This window comes from Sarcophilus harrisii, chromosome 4 (assembly GCF_902635505.1).
Source record: "Sarcophilus harrisii chromosome 4, mSarHar1.11, whole genome shotgun sequence".
In the NCBI taxonomy this organism is placed as follows: domain Eukaryota; kingdom Metazoa; phylum Chordata; class Mammalia; order Dasyuromorphia; family Dasyuridae; genus Sarcophilus; species Sarcophilus harrisii.
In genome coordinates this window covers 124407-148243 of record NC_045429.1, presented here as the reverse complement: position 1 = coordinate 148243, position 23837 = coordinate 124407, and the positions used below count along the sequence as shown (strand labels likewise).

Genomic DNA, 23837 nt, shown 5'->3' with positions numbered 1-23837 from the left:
CTGGCCAGTATATATCTCCCTTGGTCTGGGCCTTGTCCAGATGTTAATTATCAATAAGCCATGGGATAGGGTTATTTGTAGGACTTCTTAGAGGACTCAGAATGAGTGTGGGTCATAGAATTTGATTCTACCCAGTGACATGTCCACACAGAGTAGCATCTGATATTCCCTCTGTCTTTCAGTTAATTGTGAAGTGGAAACTGATGGGGTAATGGCCTCAGCACCCACCCCAGAGCATGCAGCTACTCATATGGAAGAGGCTTGCATCCTGGAGAGAGTCATGAAAATGAGGAGGAGAAGTGAGTAAGAGTGATATGGGAGCTTGTACAAACAGTCTGTTGTGTCTGCTTGTGGAAAGAAACCTCGCTCACTGGCCAAAGCCCTAATCCACCAGCACCCTCCCCACTCCCACCCCCCTTCCCATGACTTCCTCCACTGACAATAGAGAGACATGGCTAGATGAGGAGGGACCTTGCTTGGGCCCTGCTCATTGGGTACTGTCATGTGAATTGAGGCTTCAGGTTTTTTTGGTTTTGTTTTAGGAGAATGAGATGGGAGGCTATGACCTCGTGAGGTTTGAGAAGTCTGGGAATCAAGTCCAAGTCAGGTTTTATGGATAGCTTTGAGGATCTGTCTAGTGAAGAGCAACCTTTGGGACCCAGAGCACCACATTTGTGCTGTAACTAGGCATGAACTCGGTGGAGCCAAAGGTACATAGAAATGGCATTAAGTCTAAGCTCCTGGCCCCTAGAGACTGAGGTGATATGGCAGAAAATGTTCCTTTACCATGTCTGGACTTCTGTTCTTGCTCAATCTTTGAAGCAAATATCCCTTTGATGTTTAATCATATGTAGCCAGGGTACTCATCACTGGTGGATAATAGTGGGGGAACCCATTCTGAATGGGAGCTCAAGCTGCTGGCATTAAGGGTACCCTCTACTCTTTGGAGTGTACCCTAGCAACTGGAGATCCAGACATCATCAGCTTCAATCTAGGAAAGGATGGCCCATTATAGAATAGTGCTGAGCAAATGACTCCATGTTCTTTATTGATGGCCTCTTCCAAGAAGCCTCCATCTCAAAAGTATCTGTAGAGATAGCAGAGCAGTCATATAGTCTGATAATCACTGAAGTTCTCTTAATCACCTTTATGTGACATTCACAAAGTCTATGACTTTAGTATTTTCAGTTACTTAATAGATGTTGTAAATATAGCCTCGATACTTTCCTAGTTAGTTCCTGTCTAGCATTGACTGTTTTCTCCATTTTGGTTCTCCTAGGTGCTCTTAATTTCTACTTTTTACATAAACAAGTCTGAGAATGTTTTGTTGGGGTCCAAGTGTGGTGACAACACTTTCTTCTTGGAGAAAATAGTTTGTCTTGGATTATTGTATTTCTGAAAGAGTAAAGTTTATCACAGTCCATCATTGTGCAATGTTGCTGTTACTGTATACAATGTTCTCCTGGTTCTGTTCACTTCACCCAGTTCACATAACCCTTTCTAGGTCTTTCTGAAATCCGCCTTTTTAATCATTCTTATGGAACAATAATATTCAATTACATTCACATACCACAATTTATTTAGCCGTTCCCCAATTGATGGACATCCACTCAATTTCCAGTTCTTTGCCACCACCAAGAAAGCTGCTCTCAACATTTTTGTGCATGTGGGTCTTTCCCCCCTTTTAATAATATCTTTGGGATACAAACCTAGCTAGATCAAAGGGTATGCACAGTTTTATAGCCCTTTGGGCAGAGTTCCAAAATGCTTTCTAGAATAGCTGGGACAGTTCACAACTTCATCAACAATGCATTAGTGTTTCAATTTTCTGGCATCCTCTCCAACAGCTAATGTTCTTTCATACCAAATCTAAATTCCTGGGTTGGAAGATTATTGAGGGAAAACCAAACAATCAGATCCTCTTGTAAAATACGTATGGATTTGAAGTCAGAGGAGGGCAAAATCCTGACTCTCTCAATGGGGGAGAGCAGGAGCTGAATCTCTAGCACATGGCAAAAATTTGCAAGAGGTTCACTGAGGAGGGATCTCTCCTCTGTCACGGAATAGAACGGCAAACATGATGTTGCAAGCTCACTTCTTTGTTGTGAGTGAAGAATTGAAGGAGAGCAGAAAAAAGACACACAACGAGAATGGATATATTCTCTGGGGTCAGAGGATCTGGGTTTAAATCCTACTTACGAAATGTACAACCTGTGTCATTTGGGAAGGTGACTTAAATTTCCTGGGCCCCAGGGATTGGATGTTCTATGAATTATGATTCTTCAATTCTACTTTTCCTTCTATTCGAATCTTGAATCTTATTGGACTCTGTAAACAAAGTGAAATTTTTTGATAATTTTTATTATTCACATTGCTGTTGTTCTTCTCCCCCCCCCCATTCCTAAGAAAGCAGCCTTGGAAAAATATTGCTGAGTTCCCAGGAATAGAGACCTTAATTTCCTACTTCTTAGGAAAGTGCAAGAAGCACAAGTCATCTCCCAAGCTCTTGGCCCACTGCCCAAATGGGCCACTGGGGAGTCTCCTTCCTGGCACTGAGTGGGCACCATCCAGAAGCACTGAGAGCCAGGCACGCTCACTGAGATGAGCTTTACAAAAGGACACAGAAAGAGTTTCCAAATTGCCTACACTTGTTCTATGCCAGCAACTGTGGAACGGTCTGATGAGTGATTCTGAGAACTGCCTGGAGAGTCTGCCTTCCCATAATGGCCCTACTTGGGACATTAATCATCGCCCAGAAGGTTTTTGTCCAGACCCATGAGTTGATTGCAGTAGGGGGCTCCACTAATGCAAAGAAGGCACTAAGTGAAAGTGACAGAATATGCCCCCTCTCTTTCTCCCTGAGTTTCCCTGGCTGTGGCTAGGACTCAGATACCACCCTCTGCTGGCGATCTTCCCTCTCCTTCCATCGGCACCTTTTCCCACATCCAGCCATTCCTTTCCCTGTAAGGTTACCTCCCATCTACTCTGTTGTTATCTTTCATGTAAACAGTTACACTACTTATTTTCTTGTTACTTGTTACATGTCACATGTTACTTAGTTACTTATTTATCCCCCAGTAGGATGTGAACTCCTCTAGGGCAGGGCTGGTTCTGCCTTTGTGCACTCCAAGGTGCTGCACAAAGTGCCTTACACACAGTAAGTGCTTAATAAATACTTGTTGACTGGCTAAGTAACACACTGGCCGTCATCTCCAAGATCCTTTGATTCCAAGCAGAGGATGAAACTGAGGATCAGCTCAAAGATGAGCTATTTCTCTGAGTCTGTAGAAAGTAAATGCACAGATGACATTATTCATGCATGTTTTCATTCTATGTGTGAGACATTATTTGTCAGCTCTTCTTTGGCACATCTCCTCCCTTCGTCCCATGGCTCCCTAAAAGATGGGATTGGCCCTCGACCTACAGTCTGGAGAATGGGGTTCTGATGGGGTTCCTTTGGAGCCCTGTGCCTCTCTGCCAGCATCTAGACAGCAGAGGTAGGTAGCCTCTTATGGAGACTAACCAGAACTCTAGATAAATGTCAGTGATCGTCATTTGATGTGGATTGTCATTCTTGATATAGATGAGGGAAGGGAGACCTGGATCTGTAAAGGGTCAACATTTATCTAGTCTTTCCTGTTTGCAAAGGGTTTTCCTCACAACTACCTTCTCTGATTCCAGGAAAATTTAGATGTGTGATGATTCTAGGTTTTAACTTCCTCACTATAGAGTGGAGATCGATTCTGATTCTGATATCTAACCCAATATTGTCATTTTGTAGGCGAGGAAATTGAGGCCCAAGGAAGGTCATGCAGAGAAGCAGTTGGGGCAGGATTAGAATGCAGAACCCCAGGAAATACTCCTTTCATTGCACTATGGTGTCTTGGATCCTGATTCCATGGTGGGTGGAGGCTGTTAAATAATGGATTAGTTACATATTACCAGCAGAAAGGAGTTGTCTAAAGATGACTTGGTTTTCTCTTTTGGCCCCTGAACAAAGGGCAGAGCCATTAGTCTTACTAACATTCAGCTGAGATCCAGTTCAATAAAGAATTCACTTCCTTCAAAGATGTCTTCATGTCCTTTATATAATATGTGACAGAATTGCCAAAATTAAACAATTCTGGGAGTAAATCAAAATCAAAGATTGTTTGTTTAATTTTTTAAAAATATATTTCTCAGGGTTTATTTATGAATTAATGATAAAATTCATAAATGAACAGTTGGTTCATCTAGAGAGCTCATCAGTCCTCAAGATAATTCTATGATTTCCTCTTGTGGTTTTGAAAAGACACTGGGACAGTTAATGGTTTAGATCCAGGAAGCCTTGGATTCAGCTTCTACCTGGTACATTAATGGTGGGACCTTGGGTCAGCAGAGGATAGAGGCCTTGAGGTCAGGAAATGTTCTTTGTAGCCTTTGAATGTCTACCAAAGCATGTTGGGCAAAGTAGATACTGGGGGGGGGGGGAGGGGGAGGAACTTATTAAAATTGAATTGAATGAATCAGTCTTAGGAAGAAAGATTATAATATAAATGAGTTGCTGACTTGCCTCATGAAGGAAATCTCCATACCACAAAGTCCTTACATGAAAGAAATCAAACAATAGTTCATGTGAATTTAAAGACAAAATCATTTCTATAACTTCAACAGAGACTGAGTCTACCAGATAACAATAAAACTGTCTGATTCAGTCACTTTAACCAAACAAATTAGTCATTTTGTTTGGAGTGAGTAAAGTGTGATTACTTGGTTAATTGATTAGCTATAAATTCAATCAAATCAGTCAAACCAAGCCTCCTAGGAAGACATTTTAGCTTTAACCTAATTTAATTGTATTAAGTGGTTTGAAAAAATCAAATCAAGGAAACAATTATATTATAAAATTATCAAAAATACTTTATTGCACATATAGATGCTTGTAAAATAGTCTGAACTAGTCTTTCCTGCCTTCAGTCCTTCCTCTTACATAAATCTGTAAAACTATAATTTCTAATACATTTATTGTTGTTGAATGACTGTATGACCCCAGAGACCACAGCACTCCAGACCCTTTTCTTCTCTACTGTCTCACCAAATCTGTCCTAGTTCATGTTCATTGTTTCCATAATACTCTCCATCTCATCCTCTGCCATCCCTTTTCCTTTTTTTTTTGCCTTCAATCTTTCCCAACATCAGAGTTTTTTTCTCTTTATGTGGCAAAAGTATTTAAGCTTCAGCTACAGTATTCGATGTTCCAGTGAATAGCCTGAAGTAATTTAAGTATTGACTGTTTTGATTTCCTTGATGTCCAAGGAAATTTCTCAAAAGTCTTCTCCAGCACCACAATTAAAGTTGTTGATTCTGTGGTACTCAGCTTTCCTTATAGTACAAATCTCACAACTATACATTACTACTGGAAAAACCATATTTTTGACTATATGGACCTGTGTTTGCCAAGATGAGGTCTCTGCTTTTTAGTCTGCTGTCCAGATTTGTCATAGATCTCCTTTCAAGTGTCTTATAGTTTCATGGCTGCAGTTGCTATCTTCAGTGATCTTTTAGCTCAAGAATATAAAATCTGATACTACTTCCATTTCTTCTCTGGAATTCATGTGGAGGCTTCTTAATTACTTTTCACTTTCTGCCATCAGAGTGATATCACATACTTATCTGAGATTGCTGATATTTTTTCTTAAAACCTTGATTCCAGCTTTGGATTCATCCATGATGTGTTTTGCATATAAGTTAAATAAATAAGATGACAACTTACAACTTTGTTATACTACTTTTTGAATCTTAAACCAACCAGTTATTCCATGTTCTAACAGTGACTTCTTGGCCTGCATTAGAGTTTTCTTAGGAGACAAGCAAGATGATCACGTATTTCCATCTATTTGAGGCCTTGCCATATTTTGTTGTGATCTACACAATCAAAAGCTTCAATGTAGTCAATGAAACAGAAGGAGATAATTTTCTAGAACTCCCATGCTGTCTCCATAATCCAGCAAATATCAACAATTTGCTCTCTAATTGCCTCTTAAAAATGGATTAAAAAAATTAAAACCTCTTAAAAACTGATCTGCTCTTCAGGTAATTCTTGGTTCATATTTTGCTGAAGTCTGGCTTCCAGAATTTTAAGCGTAACTTTGCTGACATGTGAAACAAATGCAATTGTTCAGTAACTAATGCATCCTTTGGTGTTGTCCTTCTTAGGATAGGTACCTAAACTGATCTTTTCCAATCTTGTGGCCATTGTTGAGTTTTCTAAATTTGTCGCAATCTTGAGTGTAGCACTTTAACAGCATCTCCTTTTAAGATGTTGAATAAAAAGCTCAGCTGGAATGCCATCAGGTCCACTAGCCTTATTGTTAGCAGTGTTTTCCAAGCTCCACTTACTTCCTTTCCCCAAATGTCTGGCTCTAGATCAGTAACCACATCATTGTGGTTATCAGTGATGCTATGATCTTTCTTGCATGGTTCTTTTATGCATTCTTGCCACCTCTTCTTCAGCTCTTCTGCTTCTGCTAAGCTCCTATCACTTTTGTCTTTTGTTATCCCCTTTTTTGCATGAAGTGTTCCTTTGATGTCTCTAAAACAAACACCACTTAGAAAGGGGTAGACAATTTAATTTATCTTATTGGCAAACATGTCACACCCTCTTCTTCTGGGGACTATAAACTCCTTGAGTCTGAAACAGACTTTTTATCTAGTCTTTGACATGGTTCTTTACACATAGAACAGTGGCTGACTTGAACTAGGCAAGACCAAAGTGATATTTGATCATCATTTGTGAAAGATTATGTTCTTAACCCTGCAGAGGACCTCAGAATCATCCAGCCTAAACCCTCATTCTACAGATCAGAGTCTGATGAGATGAAGTGATTCCCAGGACATACAGCTAGTGAGCTCCTGAGAAAGGATTTGAATCCAATTCTTCCTAGCTGTACATGTCACAGTCTATCCACTATGGGCTGAGTGTGTGAGACAGAGTTCAAAGGCAGTTCACCTTTCTCCAAGTCTTGTGCTTTATTCACAGGCAATAACTCAACTGCTATCTGCTATTACATTCTATTCACTTATTTGATCCTGATTTTAAGCCATTGGCAAGTTTGAGGTTTCCTCAGTTGTTTTTCAGTTTTGAGTTTCACGTGATTCTAGATGATGAGCTCAGCTGGCTTTGTTCACTGCTTCTGGCTGTCTGGTGGATAGACACACACAGTGTCTCCGAATTCCAGCCCTGGGAGCTTCCTTCCCTGAGCTCACATGGGTGGAGGGATGGATATCTGGATTTCTTGATTTTGAGGTCAAAAGCTATTGTATCAGCTTGGACACAGCACTTGAGAAGATGTCTGTCTCTCCAGGGGAAAATATACCATCATGGAGAGATAATTGGTCAGATGTACCAGCACAGTGGTAGACACAATCAGCATGCTCCTGGCTTAGTGTCACATTTCAAAAGCTATGTCTTCATATCTTGAAATAACAGGAAGCTTTGCCCACTTTAGCTTTGTTTATTATTTTGGAACTGTGTCAACTATACAATTACCCACAGATGTGTGTGTGTCTGAATGTGTGTAAATCTGAATGTGTGTGTGAGAGGGCATGTATAGGTGTGTGAATTTGAATATGTAGGAATCTGAATGTATATGTATGAGCTCCACTGAACCTTCTCTTTCCCTTTTCAATAAGTTAGTTTCTTTGCATGTTGAATTCAGAGAATGCTTACTTAATCCATATCTTAGGCTTACTTTTGAATATGATACTACTTGCCCCCATGCCCCATCCTCAGAGACAGATTTGCTCCAGACCCATTCTAGAACGTTAATTAACTCTACTCTATTTTGGATCCAATTGGAATTGAAGGAATGAAAAGAAATAAGTTTTATTAATAATCCTAAGGATACAAAGAAGCCAAATGGGTTCTGGCTTCAAGGAGTTTCTGTTCTGAAGGGGAAGACAATGTATAGAAGTGGGAAGGGCTGAGAAAGAGGAAGGCACACCCAGGATTTCTATAAATTGAATTTATTGGCACAAAAACTTTTTGGTTCCACTAATATTATTAGTAACAATATTTTAGGAAGAAGAGTATAATTAAATTATGCTTCATTGCTTTTCTTTGTAAAAAGTTTTCTTTTCAAATTTTGATTTTAATGAATAATATGACTTCAACAACAATGTATCTATTTTCTCATAGCCTTTCCAACATTGTCATTTTTAAAATCATTTTTACTAATCCAACTGGTATAAGATGGAACTTCAAAGTTGTTTCAATATTTATTTCTTTAATTATTAACAATGGAGCATCTCCTCCCCACAGTGTTCTGGTGGTCACATGGATTTTTTCTTTTGAGAAATGCCTGGACATATTCTTTGACTATTTATCTCTGGGGAAAGTAGTGTAATGCTAAGGCAGTTATTACAAATTTAGGTGAAAAATTAATTTCCCCTCACTTATCTTCATTAAATGTTAGAAAATTTACACACACAGACATACACACACACACACACACACACACACACACACCCCTTCAAGCACTTCAAGCAACCACTTTCCATTTATCTTGTATATAATTATTTATGTACATGTTATTTTCCCCACATTAACTCCTTAAGGACGGGAAATATTTTGAGGGCTAATCCTAATCCTAAATTTTTCTTTGTTTCCCTAGTGCTTAGCACAGTGCCTCGTACATGGTGAACACTTAATAAATGCTTGCAGATTGGTCAATAAACTAGAGGATACAATAAGCTAGAGGGGTATAATTTATCTGAAAATTTGTTGGGGTTCTACTTTTTTAAAAACAGAAACATAAAATCGCAAATTTAGAACTGAAAGAGCTGTCATGGACCAGCTGGTACATTCCTCTCACTTTGCAGATGAGAACATTGAGATGCTCAATCATCTTGCTCAAGATCTCACAGCAAGCAAAGGGTTGAGCTGGGATTTGAACCCATATCCATAGAACATCACCTTCCCAACCTTGACTCCCTTTGAGTAGGGGAAGGTCACTGTAACCCTTTCTTTATCTATGACCAATAGCAGAATTGAGACAGCGGGGGCAGCTGTTTTTATCTTTGTTTTACGTATCTTTATATTTTTATATTTATACATTTTTATCTGTAGTCTCCAACTCCAAAACAGTACCTGGCTGATGTGTATTGATGGGAAATCAATATTTATCCATTGATTGCTATATTATAGTTTCCACTCTAGATTGGTAGAGGGATCCACTCCCATTGAAAAATGAAGTTCCCACGAATGTGAACCACTACATAGCATTTTCAATCTCTGTTTTTGTCCACTTGCATTTTTTGATTTTCTTCACAGGCTAATTGTACATTATTTCAAAGTCTGATTTTTCTTGGCAGCAAAATAACTGTATGGATATGTATACATATACACCTTAACCTTCCATCTGGGGGAGTGAGTGGGGGGAAGGAAGGAAAAAATTGGAATAAAGATTTTGCAATTATCAATGCTGAAAAATTACTCATGCATATATCTTGTAAATAAAAAGCTATAATAAAAAAGAAAAAAAAAAGAAAAATGAAGTTCCCCACATGGATGGAATCCCAAATATGGACAAAAGAAAAGTGATAGCTACTAATGAACCAGAATATTCACTTAACCAGAGTATTCCATGTCCTGACTCTGCATAGGTTACAAAGAATTCCCTTTATGTATTATGCTTGTTTAAAATTTCACCTCAATCTCTCCTTGAGCTGACTAGTCATCCTTTTAAAAGTTAATGAATAATTGAATTTCTCACATTGGCATTTTATGACTCATGATAATTTCTAGAATTTTATAGCCCCTCTTCATATTTGAACTGAGATGGGATTTATTTCCATATGGCATGTTGGGATTGAGTGATGACAATATTTCGCTGAAATCAGGAAAGTGTAAAAAGTGTAAAATTTTACTTTGTTCCTCTCATTTTGTGGAATGGAGCAGGAATTAGATGATTCTACAGAAAGCAGCTTGTAAGTAGCTGTTCTCTTGGTGATATTTTACCATTAGCATTAGCAACAACTAGGCTAATACCAAAATAAGTTAGAGGTAGAATGTAAACTTCTTAAGGGTAAGGACTCACACTCACTCACTCTCTCTTCTCTCTTCTCTCTCTCTCTCTCTCTCTCTCTCTCTCTCTCTCTCTCTCTCTCTTTCTCTCTCTCTTTCTTTCTCTCACTGTGTGTGTTTGTGTGTGTTGTGTGTGTGTGCGTGCGCCTGGCACAGTAGCAGACTTTTAATAAAGATTATTGAATTGAATTAACTTCAATGATTTATAGCATTGGGAAAAAAACAGATGCTTAATCATTTCTTATTGGATTGGATTGGGTCTTTGGAATCATGAACCCTAACCCTGGAAATGCTTGGGGGAAAGTAGTTAGGTCCAAATTGAAAATGGAATGTTGAGATACTTTTTCACTTCTTCTTCCTGAAGTAAATCATAAAGAATCCCACGAAAGTTATCTGAGCATACCTTCCCCCTTTATAGCTATCTTTTGTTTTATGCAAGTTGTATTTAACAACAAATATCCAAACTACTACCCTATACAAACCACATTCACCCAAACCGTTCACTAGCGTGTGTGGCCAAGAACAAGCCCAACTCTTCCCTTTTGAAGTTTACCAGTGGTTCACAGAAAAGAAGGGTGTAGGCTGTAATTTGGTGGTGAGGTGCCAACTTTGTCCCTTATATTTTACCTCAATTCTGTCTTCTCTTCCTGGTATCTTGATCTATGTTGAATGGAATATATATATATATATATATATATATATATATATATATATAACCTCCACAGTAAGCTCCTTGAGGTCAGAATTGCTTCCTTGTATCTATGGCACACTGTTACAGTCAAATCTAGCAATTGTTCTTTAAGCTTCTCTTTTTTCCCTCTCATCGCTTTATTTTTCTGTCTGTCTCTGTCTCTGTCTGTGCTGTGTATGTGCATTTCGGTCTGTCAGATGTCTTCAAATTTTTCCTATTTTTCACTCCTTAAAGGAGAAATACGATTTCACTGCATTTACAGACCATAGTGCATTTATGCATTCTCTCCATCCAAAATTGCAAATAGGTAGTAAATGTTAGATGTGGGATTTGAATCCAGATAGAGGACTTGGATTCAAATCTCACCTGTGATTCTTACTACCTGAGTATGACTTTGGGCAAGTAATTGAACACAGTCCTTAATTTTCTCATCAGTAAAATTCAGGGTTAGGTTAGATGACCTTCGAGTCTCTTCAAGTTCTCAAGTTCTGGTTCTGGGAGCTTGGGGACAAAATAGTTCCCCAGTTTTCTTTAATCACAAATAATACAATATTTATTTTTTATTGTTTTGCATAGAGGGATCTTTGCTTTCAATCAATTCCCTGAGGTATGGGATGAAAGTGGCATCTATAACTCAGTAGAGGCATCCAGGGGTCAAAGAGGAGGAACAACGTAGTTTTTCTTACTTTTCCTACTTGCATGCATTCAGACCAAATCATTTAGGGTTCAACATTCACCAGATTCAATTAAGTATGAGAGCCATGTTCAAGGTACTACTCTAGCTCTGGGGATAAAAAAAAAAAATCCTAAATTTTTGTAAGGATTTCTTCTGGACTCTCAAGGATAAGTACATTTCAAGATGTTCCAACAGTTCCATATCTTGTCTTTTTGGATCCTACACTGTAGAATCTGTAGAATCTTTATCTGTAATGTAGTTTAAATTAAATACGGATTGCCTCAACAGATTAGAAGAGATCTTTGATATGCCTGCAGTCTATAAAAACTAGGATGCTACTCACTCCCTGTCCCTGCTTCTTTCCCTACTCTAGGAACCAATGAAAGATGCATTTCCCTTTTACGGAATCTTTGCCCAGGTACAACTGAAAACCCTTGCTTTGCCAAATGTTTGTCTGTTTCTTTATGGAAAAGAAGCAGATGCCAAGGCCAGTTTGCACTATTGCCAGATCCTGGGAGGCGGCTCTAAGCCCCGATCCATTCTCTTCGGTAGGGACAGGGGTGGCATCCTTGAAAATGGGTGGAGTCGGTGAACCAATAACTTCCACTTTGACAATTCACGTCCTTGCTCGACCAAAGAACAAGCAACTGGACAGTTTCAGGGCTTTTCTCTTAATTCGGTTGAGCTCCAATGAGGATACCATCATCGGTCTAGGGGTTTCTCTGCAACTCCCCATTCTGACTCTGCAGCCTCCCTAAGCTTTCGCCAATGTCAAGATGCCTGGGGAGTGAGGACAGTTTTCCTGTCCCTAGCCAGTTCTGCGGGTGATCTGCTGAGCGTAGCTTTGTAGCTTCGTCCCCTGGTCTTTATCTCGTCCCACTGGAAAGCAAAGGGGAGCAGAAAGGAACAGGGCACTTGAGAAGAGGTGGGTGACCAAATCACCTATATCCTGGCGCAACAGCCTAGCTAAGGAGAGAAAGGGAGTGACTGGGGAGAGGGAGTTAGGAGAGAGAGACAGAGATTGAGAGAGAGAGAGAGACAGAGACAGAGACAGACAGACAGAACATACAGACACAGAAACGCCCACGCGCCGGTGCACACAAACACACACAAACACACACACTGACAGAGACAAGAGAGAGAAAAACACACACGGAGAGACACAGAAACGCACATACACAGTACAGAGACAGAGACAGAGACAGATAGACAGACCGAGAGACACAGAAACACAGAACACAGAGAGACACAGAAACACACGAGAGAGAGAGAGAGAGAGACAGAGACAGAGACAGACAGACAGAACATACAGACACAGAAACGCCCACGCGCCGGTGCACACAAACACACACAAACACACACACTGACAGAGACAAGAGAGAGAAAAACACACACGGAGAGACACAGGAGAGAAAGAAGGAGGGGTCTGAGGGGCAGCCGAGGCAGATCTTTCTCGCCTGCAGAGCTGGGGTCTGGCTGGCTGTGAGAAGTGGAGAGAGGAGGCGAGCCCCGAAGGGACTGCTCCTGCTCCATTGCGATTGGAGAAGATTCCCGAAGAACCCGAGCCAAGAGTTAACAGCCTGGACTCTGAAGCCTGGAGCCCCAGAGCCATGATGTGGCCGGGACAGGTACGGTGTGCCTGCTTTCCCGGGCGCTGCGGGACGCACCCAGGTAACTCTGGGACCGGCAAACCCTAGACCCTGCGCTGGGATTCGCGGCTTCCAATTCCTTTTCCTCTCCGTTCCTGCATCCCTTCCTTCTTAATAGAGCCTCGCTCAGCCAGGCTTTCTGCCGACAGAACCCCTTGCTCAGCCGCGCTTTCTGCCGACAGAACCCCTTGCTCAGCCGGGCTTTCTGCCGACAGAACCCTTTGCTCTGGGAGAAACGCTGGGCTTCTGGACAACATGTTTGGGTCAGGTTCCAGATGGAAGGAGAAAGGAAAAGAAGGAAAAAGGAGGGAGTTACTTGGGTTGGGGGTACTTTGGCTTCTGGTGCGGCTCCCTTGGGGGGGGGGGGAAGAAAAAGCTTGCTCTGCATTCGCTCCCCAGGATCCCAACTTTTCTCTATTTCTGCTCGTCGGGGCCACCTTGGGCTTCCACCCTCACTGTGCAGCCTCCCCGCCTCTCCCCCACCCCGCCGTGGCTGGTTAGGAATCCATCCATCCGTCCATCCATCCCCACTTTGGGCGAGCTTGAGCAATCCCAGGCAGCTGGAAAGCAGGCAGCGGGGTGATGTTGCAAGAAAGGGCCTCAGGGTACGGTTGGGAAGTAACGGGACGGTGAACCGAGTGTGAGTAAGAGCCCAGAGGAGCGCGAGGGAGGCCCGGGGCTGTCACGGCTGCCAGGTCCTCGCTCCCAGGAGGGGTTGCCTCCGGAATTCCCAGCAAGGGGCCAAGCTCGCCTGGAAAGATGCGGGGGCTCCGGCGGGATCCCATCCTCTCCTCGCCTTTCCAAGGGGGTGAGATAGCTTGGAGGGCTCGCTGCGGTCCCAGATTCCCAGCACCCCTGAATCTCGGAATGCGGAGGGAGCTCGCCGGCGGTTCGCGGCGCAATGTCTCCTGTAGGGAAGCAAAGGCGCAGCGTCTCGGCAGATGTGGTACATGAGTCATTAGTACCCCTTTCTTGCGCTCCCCTCCTTTTCCCCTCAGCCGGGTTTCTTTTTCTGCACAGCTGATGGGGCAAAGAGTAGCCACTGCTTCCCCCTGCAATGGGATGCACGCGTGTGCGCGGTTGGGGTGATCCGGCTTAGACCCGAGCCAACTAAACTCGAAAGAGCTGTCAGAAGTAGGGCTGAGCCTGTGGTGAGAAGGCCATGTAGGCAAGGGCGTATTCTTTTTGACAATTGTGAGGAGCCTGGGAAATCTCTTGGCTGTTCAGGCTTTAGGAAAGTTGCCTCTGGGTCACTTAGCATTCACTATCTTCATCGAAGGGAAAATACAAAACCCCCAATCCAGCAATTTTAAAAGAATCGCCGTTTTTATTTAAGAAACAAACAAATTCCGTGGGCACTTCCTATTTTTCTCTTCCAGTTTGAAAAGGAGGTTGTTGGAGAAAAATGAGCTTTGATCGTGGTCTCTGGGAATCTTAGTCTATATCCTATTTGTTCGATACTTCGACGTCTTACTTTTTCGAAACCTTAATTGGCTTTTTTTTTTTTTTTTTTTTTTTTTTTGTCAAATAAGGAGGAAATTGACTAGATGGCCCTTAATCTACATGATTGTGACCCATGTCAAATCACTCAATGCACTGAGGTTCAATCTCCCTTTTTCTAAAATGGGCAGGTACTTCATCGATTCAGTGTGTGTGCTGGAGTCTTTGGGCAGTTTCATGAGGTCTTTGGGTCTTCCCAGAGTAATTTTTAAAAGATGCTTAACGGAAGTAAATGCCAAATTTCACTTACAAGGGATACAAAAAAAAGGTATATTTATTTTCCCATTCAAGTTCACAGACATCCTGAAATCTGTCTTCTGATTAGACGATTTCTCAGCATCCTTATATCTGTAACAATTTATCAGTTCCCCGTGAATAGAAGTGATAAGCCACAGGGCTATGAAAGAACTAACTAATTATGGATTTGTGTCCATATGTCACATCTGATGTCAGTGACCATCAGATGTCCCTGGGGTCAGAAAAACAAATAATTACTTTAGTAGACTGAAGAACAAACTATCACAGGTTTTCCATTCGATGAGCCTTCCTCTCTCTTTCCCCAGACCAGGCTTAAGGAATTTTCTGTGAGATATCAATTCACAAAGCTGTCTGTATGTGTCTTGTCCTTGGGTTCTGGGTCAGTTCACTTGAAGGTAAAATTAATTTAACTCCATGACTAAACTCACGAGATAAGGAGATATAAGGAGGGGTCCTGGATGAGGTGTTATCTGCCAAACAAAGATATCTGAGAGTCATATCTGCCAGTGCAGGTTCAGCAGGGGAGCGTTAGGAGAGATGCCATTTGCTGGTGTGGCTCCCTGTTGAAGCACACACAGTTTCTCATTTTTGGCAGTATCTTCTCTTGCAAAGGAAGTGTAGTTATGCACATACATGTGTGCCTTGGTAATGCAACCTTCCTTGTGATTGGCTGGAGGAGTCACTGGCCACCATCAAACTCCTTGAGCAGTTTTGGCTTCAAATGTCAGATGAGCAATGTCTGGATGCACTTTTCCTAATCTGGGTGGGATTCTTTTCTTTTCTTTTTTTCATGCTGCAGATTGCTTCTGATGGTGACGGCCAGCCCCATCTTGAGAGGGAGATTATGTCTTAAGAGTTCAGTGTGTGTTTGTTGTCACCATGTCTATGAACACATCCAAACAGCCACCTTCTCCTGCTGCAGGGGTCCTTTCCAATAGCACATGCCAAACTGAAAACAGGCTCTCAGTCTTTTTTTCTGTTATCTTTATGACAGTAGGAATCATCTCCAATAGCCTGGCCATTGCCATTCTGATGAAGGCATACCAGCGATTTAGGCAGAAGTCCAAGGCGTCCTTCCTGCTCTTCGCCAGTGGCCTGGTGATCACTGACCTTTTTGGCCACCTCATCAATGGAGCCATAGCTGTGTTTGTTTATGCCTCCAACATGGACTGGATCCGCTTTGATAAGTCCAATGTCCTGTGTAGCATTTTTGGCATGTGCATGGTGTTCTTTGGACTGTGCCCCCTTTTCCTGGGCAGTGTGATGGCCGTAGAGAGGTGCATCGGAGTCACCAGACCCATATTCCACTCCACAAAGATGACATCCAAGCACGTGAAGATGATGCTGACGGGTGTGTGCCTCTTTGCCATCTTCATCGCTATGCTGCCCATTCTGGGGCTCCGAGCCTATGAGATCCAAGCAACCCGGACCTGGTGTTTCTACAAAACTGAGCATATCCAAGACTGGGAAGACCGATTTTATATCTTGCTTTTCTCTTGTCTGGGACTGCTGTCCCTGGGCATTTCATTCCTGTGCAATGCCATCACAGGAATCACACTCTTGAGAGTCAAGTTTCAAAACCAGCAGCACCGACAAGGCAGGTCTCATCATTTGGAAATGATCATTCAAGTCTTGGCTATCATGTGTGTCTCTTGCATTTGCTGGAGCCCATTTCTGGTAAGACCTAATATCTGTACCCATTTGTCCATGTTGGAGTCTGTGTTTGTTTGCTTTTCCACGGTGGTTAGCTGTGATGGGAAATGGTTTTGCGATTCCTGTTAACTTCTTGAAACTTGTTATTTCAGTTGCCTAGGCAGGCTTAGAGAGCCAAGCTGTCTTTTCAATTGTACCTTGAATGTGCTGCAGAATAGTTGAAACCTGAACATCATCTTGGTTGGACTGAGGCTTTTGAGTTTTGGAAGAACTCTGGATTTAGTTCAATTGCTAACACATATAATTCAATGTTTTGGGTTTATTTATTTATTTGTTTTTTTTCCTTTTAAAAAAATATTCTAGCACCTAGCATGGCATCTGGCATAGTCAATACCGAATAAATTCTTTGAATGCGGAACAAATTGAGGACTGAGACTTCATGGAAAGTTGCATGAACAAATTCAGTTGTGTAAGAACCACCTTATACTCATCTGGTTCTACGCATAGAATGATAGAGCCTCTGCTTACCAAGAGAAATAGAGAATTAAAGCAACTTCTAGGATAAAAGGAGAAAAATCAGCTTGTATCTGACTTATACAGGGACTAAAGGCAGAAGCCAGGTTAACAGAGAAGATGTGGTCATTGGGTCATAGATTTAGAGCTGGAAGGGGCCTTCTGGCTCAGGCAGTCCAACTCTATCATGTTACAGATATTGAAACTGAGGTTTGAGATCATAGAATTCGAGGAAGAAGAGACCTTAGAGTCCAACTCCATCATTTGCAGATGAGGAAACTGAGACCCAATGGGGTGAAGTAGGTCTTGCCATTAGGGATATGTTTCCAGAATCTATTATTCATTCTGTTTTATTATTGCTCTCTACCTGGGATCAGTCTGGGCACTGGTAGCCATAGTCAAGCAGTGCAGGTCTCACAGGGATAGAGTATTAGAGAAAAAGGGCATCTTCTGCTCTGTTTTTCACCAAGTGCCAGCAGATGAGGGGGCTTCTCAGCCTTGTTGGTATCCTTGAGCCCCTTGGCAGTCTGAAGCAGCCTATGACTGCAGCTCTTTTAGAAGAAATCGTGTTTTAGAATAAGCACATTGGATTACAGAGAATAATCAAAAGGAAGATGCAAATTCTTTCCATCCAAGTTCCTGGACACTTGAAATTGATCTGGTATGGGTTTGTAGAGGACAAGTCAGGAATTCTTGCAGGCCAGCCAGGCTGTCTCCGCTTCCCATAGGCAATAGTATTGGTGCAGTTTTTAAATGTCTGAGGGATAACAGCTGAGGTAGAATGGGACAAGTGGGGTCCATACTAGGATCAAGAGAGCTTTCTGTTTCCCTGAAGCTATGGGACCTTCTTAGATTACCCTGAAAATAGCTTCCATATTATGTGACCATTCCACCAAGGGTTTAGCCCATGATAGTAATGGCTAAAGTATTGAACTTGGAGTTGGAGAGAACTGACTTTCATCCTGCCCCACTTACTAGCTAGCTATCTGACTCTGGGTAAGACATCTAAACCTCAGTTTTCACATCTGTATAATGAGGGTAAAATAGTCTTACCTCATAAGGTTATGTGAGGATCAAATGAAATATTATATGTGTTATATATGAATTATATACATATAGATTATATATACATACATTAGAGACATTACGTTAGAATTACATTAGAACCCATTAAAATGCTGTGTAAACATTAGCTATTTTTATTAGGAAAATCCTTAACTAAAGGAAATGATGTATGCAAAACACTTTCCCTGTCTTAGTTACAGGAACATCAGCTGAGAGGCAGGCTGGATGACCTTGGGCAAGGTACTTACTCTTGTTCCCCTTAGTTCTCTCAACCGTAAAATGGAGATAATAACAGTACCTCCCTCCCAGGGTTGTTGTGATGGTAGGATGAAGGCATATGTGTAAAAGTGGTAAGCACAGTGCAGGCACAGAGTAGTGGTGCTAAGCCCATTGCAAGTACCCAATAAATGCTTGTTAGTTTAATGAGAGTGAGCTAGAGTGGTGTTCAGCTGTTACTATTGGTGTCTGATTTTCTGTGGCATCATGTTTGGGGGGATTCTTTGAAGACATTTTGGGGTGTTTGGCCGCCATTTTCTCTGCCAGACTTCTTGGTAACATGTCTAAGTTTGGGATTTATGTCTTATTTTTGGAAGATTCTTTGGGAATATACCTGAGTTGCCAGGGACTTAAGATTAACTTTTTCTTCTCACTATGGACTGATTTTTTTTTTTTTTTTTAGGGCTGTTAGAGTTTTCTTCATGGTGCAGTTGAAAGAGGACTGGGTTTGGAGTCAGAGCCATTCACTCCCAGTGTGAGGCTGGGCAAATGTCTTATCCTTCAAAAGCCTTAATTGTTCCTGTCTGAAAAGTGAGGGGGGAGGTTGGCAAAGTCTCTTCTGAATTTAAACCTGCCTCCATTCAGCTCCCCGAGTTGAAGATGGGGAGGAGAACTGGGCTAGCTGGCTTCTGAGGTCCCTTCCAATACTACCTATAGAATCAGAATATATTTTTCATTGAGGCAAACACATTTTCAGAAAAAAAGGAGGTTTTGCACCATGAATAAATTAAATCACCAGTGAAATTAATGTAGGCTCAGAAAAGGAAATATGGAAGAGGGCAAAATTATCAATATCAACGGCTTAAATATAAAATTGAAGAAAACATCAACACAGCAAACTGTCCTTGTTTATGATGAGAACCTGTTTGGATAATTGAGGTCTCAAGCCCAGCTTCCGTTTGGTATTTGTTTTGAATTAGCTGGATAGTTGCTTTAATTTTAATTTTCTACATTATCTGTTTAGACTCAATATTTTTAAAACATCTCTACGGGAGGAATGATAGGATTGTAACTTCTGTATAAATCTAGAAATCAACAGAACCAAACAGCTTCATTGAAGTTGCTCCATGCTCATTTGAGTATCACATTCTCTCTTCCTTTTTAAGAATTTTGTTTTCTTAATTTTAAAATTGAGACACTGGAATTCATTGTTTTTGTACATAGTGCTTCCTAATAGGAAAAGTGTGTGACTGTATAAATAGTTAAATAACATTGTCCTGTTTTGGTGTGCAGAACTTCTATTGACAATGGTCTCACTTTTGTTTATTGATGAATTATTGATCCCTCCAGTGAAGCAGCTTTATTCTGCACCTTTCTTTCTGGTGAACATACAGCTACTGTACTGGCTAGGCCAACGCAGGTGCTGACTAACTGTTGATGGAATTGCTTATTGTTCTGGTCTTTGGTGTTCCTGGCTTCTTTTAATGATATCTGGCTTCCTGTCAAATTTTTGTCCAGGAGAGTTCAAGTGCTTGAAATTTTGGTGGAGGTTAATGTCATTAGATCATTCTGTCCTATTTCTAGGCAGGCCAAAGCCAGAGAATACCCCCCCCCCCAAAAAACTCACTAATTACACAAGTAACTTTATTACTTGTGGAAAACTTTTCCCACATTTTTCAGGAAATGTCTTGTAGGAAAAGGGGATATTGGTGTAAAACAGTTGGTGAAAGAAGCACACATTCTTCTATTAAGTTTGTGTTTTCAAAGTTGTTTTTTTCTTTTTTCTTAGAATCAGAGCATGAAAACACTTTGGGGCAAAGGCAGCCATTTGCCTTCCAGGGGCCCACTGGGAAGGATGGGGGTAAAGTCTTGCAGCCAAAAAAATGAACTTTTTGCCACTTGTATTTTCTCCTGTGCTTCAAGTATCCCAAAGTTTAATGTGATATAGAATCTCCTGTCCAGCATGGTAGAGCTGTATTTTTACCTTTTGTTTCTTCAAAAACATGTTTTATTGGGAATTAAATAAACACCAAAAAACCCCCAAGGATTGCCACAGATGTAGTAGAACAATACAAATTTCATGAGTGTCTCTGATGTATGGCTTGTTTCCTTTAACAAATATGTAATACATTCCATTTAACCCTCAGAGCCATCTTGCTTATTTATGATTCCTATGAAGTATCTTATTATTTATTTTGTCTATTTACTACTCAACATTACAATGAAATTCTTTATTAGCCAATATGGAAAATGTCTCTAATAACCCTAATGGATTTTCTGTGGTTATTATAAAAATCAGAGGGTTTCAGGGTTAGAGATGAAAGAGACTAAAGAAGTCATCTAGCTTGAGCTCTTCATTTCACAAATGGGATTACTGGGGTCCAAAGAGGTAAAATGATTTCTTTCCAGATCACAAAGTGGTAAAGATTAGAGTCCAGATTTTCTGACTCAAGTACTATAATCTACTTTTTAAAAAAATATATTTTATTTTAAATTTAATACAGTAGAATACCAAAAAAATTGATTGCACATGAAACAGCAAAGCTTCTAAATACAACTTGTTCTTCCTTTTAAATTCCTCAGTTGACAGTTATCTTCACAATTTCTAGTTTTTTGCCATCACAAATAGTCTGCTATAACTATTCAAGAAGATAGATTCTTTTCCTTTTCCTCTAATCATTTTTGGTTACTGAGCTAACAGTGGTATTGCTGAGTCAAAAGATATAGGCAGTTTAATAACTCTTTGAGCATAATTATGGATTACTCTCCAAAGTGTTTTGGGATCACAGTTTCACTAACTGAAGTAGTGGTCGATTTTTTTCACATTCCCTCCAACTTCTGTCACTTTCTTTTTCAATCATTTTAACCAACCAGATAGGTTGTTTTAATTTGCATTTCTCTAATTAGTATTATTATATGACTATAAGTTGTTTTAATTTATTCATTGAAAGCTGTCTATTCACTTTGACCATTTATCAATTGGGAAATGAATTACATTCTTATAGATTTGACAAATTTTTTTTATCTAGTTGGGATATGAGACCTTGTTCTGAGAGCCTACCAATAAAATTTCCCCCATCCCCAGTTTGCTGCTTTCCTTTTTAATCTTGGTTACATTTATTTTGTTTGTATAAAATCTTTTTATTTTAAAGTAATCTAAATTATCCTCACTTTGTTCTCTATCTCTTCTTAATAAAGAAATTATTCTTTTATCCAGAAGTCTGATGATAAGTAATATTCCTTATTTTTAAAATTTTCTTGTAATCTTTCTCTTTATGTCTAAGTCATGCATCTATTTTGACTTGATCTTGGTTAATGATGTAAGATATTGTTCTATGCCCAATTTCTACTAGACTGTTTTCTAGCTTTCCTAAAAATTCTATCAAATAAGAAATTCTCATCTCCCAAACTTGTCTTTACACTTGTCAAACACAAAGTTACTATAATCATTTGATTCTATAAATTGTATGGTCTGCTCTGTTTCATTGAACTACTAGATAGTTTTTGATAATTACATTTCATAATAGTTTAAGATTTGGTGTTACTAAAACTCTTTCGTTTACATTATTTCATTAATTTCTTTGATACTTTTGACTTTTTGTTCCTCCAAATGAATTTCGTTATTTTTTCAAATTTAGTAAAATACATTTTTTTGGTAATTTAATTTGGAAGGAAGGAATTGAATATATTAATTACATTAGGTAAAATTGTCATTTTTATCATATTGGCTTTGCTTACCCATGGTCATTTAATATTTCTCCAATTATTTAAATTATTTTATTTGTACAAAAAAGCCTTTTTTTTCCTGAGGCATTTGGGGTTAAGTGACTAGCCCAGAGTTACACAGCTAAAGAAGTGTTAAGTGAATTCGGGCTTTCCTGACTCCAGGGCTGGTGCTGTATCCACTGCGCCACCAGCTGCTCCTCAAAAAGTATTTTTAAAAACAATTTTATTCATTTAATTTCTAGGTTCACTTTTGCAGATATATTCCCAGGTATTTTATCCTACCTAAAGTTATTTTATCATTTCTTACAGTATTTGTTTGTGACATATAGGAATGCTGATGATTCATATGAATTTACTTTATATCTTGCTACTTTGATGAAATTATTGTTATTCTAACTTATTAGTTGAATCTGAGATTTTCCAAGTACCATCTTAACCTCTGCAAAAAGATTTTTTTATACCTCATTTTGATTCCAATTCCTTTACTTTCTATGTTTTGGAAAACATAAATCTCATTTTGCCCCTGGAATCCATTAGGATGGGTTCTTATGCATTGCTGTGCTGTGCTGTTTTTTTATAAGGTGCTGAGACATAAACACCAAGTGAGACAGCCTGGACATTCAAGGAGTTCACATGTATTTATTTATTTGTTGTCTATAATATCTGTCCATTTTCACCTATATATCCACTGACAACCAACCTTTCATCTATTTATAACTCTCTGTTAATGTCTCTATTTCTGTTTATCTCTTTTCCCAATACAATATATATTTTGAAATCCAATGATCATACAAATGTGGACTGACAAAAAAAGAACAATGACAGAAATACGAATTTCAGCATCATTTAAAACTCACTCACTGAGCTCTTCTTTTTCTGTATAATCAGCACTCTCTCTTTCACTGCCCAGAGAGTGACCCCTACTGACAAAAGACAAAAATGATAAGAGAGAAAGACTCAGTGAAAGTCATCCATAAGCCTCCCCAGGTCTGCCTGTGCTCTTCCTACCCCCATCCCAGCCTGGCTGGCTGCTCTCTGCCCACTAGAGGAAGGGAGCCAGGGGTGACCATTCTCATTCCCCAGAGGGCTGCTCTGCGGTTTGGCTGGTGTCTCAGTCTTCTTCTAGTTATGTTTTTCTGGTCATTGTCTGTTATGTCCCAGATTCTGTTTTGTTTGCTTCACCTTAGAGCATGTTAAATTCTCCCAAACTTCTCCATGTTCTCCATATTCATTGCTTCTTAGAAGGCAGTGACATTGCATCATCCTTCCGAAATGAGAACCCTAACCCTAACCTAATTCTCTCCTCAATGGGAAGCTCCTTTATTTCTAGTTTTTTACTACACTAAAAAGTACTGACTTTTTTTCTGAAAAAAAAAAACTACTTGCTTTTTTGTTGGCTCCAGTAAGCTCTTCTCATGATTTCATAAAATTTAGCTTGGGTCACTCTGAGATAAAAATGAGCATGTGTCTTGTTAGAATTTTTAAATGAACATAGTTAAACATAGTTAAACAAACTTGGCATTTTCTGAAATAATGACATTTAGAAAGGTGGCTAATTCATATTTAAAAAAAAAAAATAAGACAAATTTTTCTTGACCTCTTTTTTTTTTCCAAGTAGAGCAGAAACTCCCTCCACTGGTACACCTCTGCAACTCCTTTTTAATTCATCTTCCTATAGAGTTGTCTTGCAACTTCGAGAATCACTCATTCAGAGTCACATAGCTAGGAAATGTCTGAGCAGATTTTAAATCAAGTGGCTGGAGGCAAGGGGTGTGATGACTAGAAAGTAAATCTGAGAACTGGAAATACAAATTACTTAACCTCTCA

General features: G+C 40.0%; 1 protein-coding gene across 2 annotated transcripts in view; it reads left to right on the top strand.

Annotated features, from left to right (window-relative positions):
* The first annotated feature begins 12841 nt into the window (after nt 1–12841).
* The window catches only part of PTGFR (prostaglandin F receptor), a 42744-nt gene continuing 31748 nt past the window's right edge, over nt 12842–23837 (top strand). Inside the window, exons 1-2 of one of the 2 annotated variants that reach the window (XM_031968828.1) lie at nt 12842–13058; nt 15637–16514. In XM_031968828.1, coding sequence (XP_031824688.1) covers nt 15717–16514 — 798 coding nt within the window. In that variant the 5' untranslated portion in view covers nt 12842–13058; nt 15637–15716. Of the gene's footprint in view, nt 13102–15636; nt 16515–23837 lie in introns of both variants that reach the window. The other variant, XM_031968827.1, reaches the window with a different exon arrangement.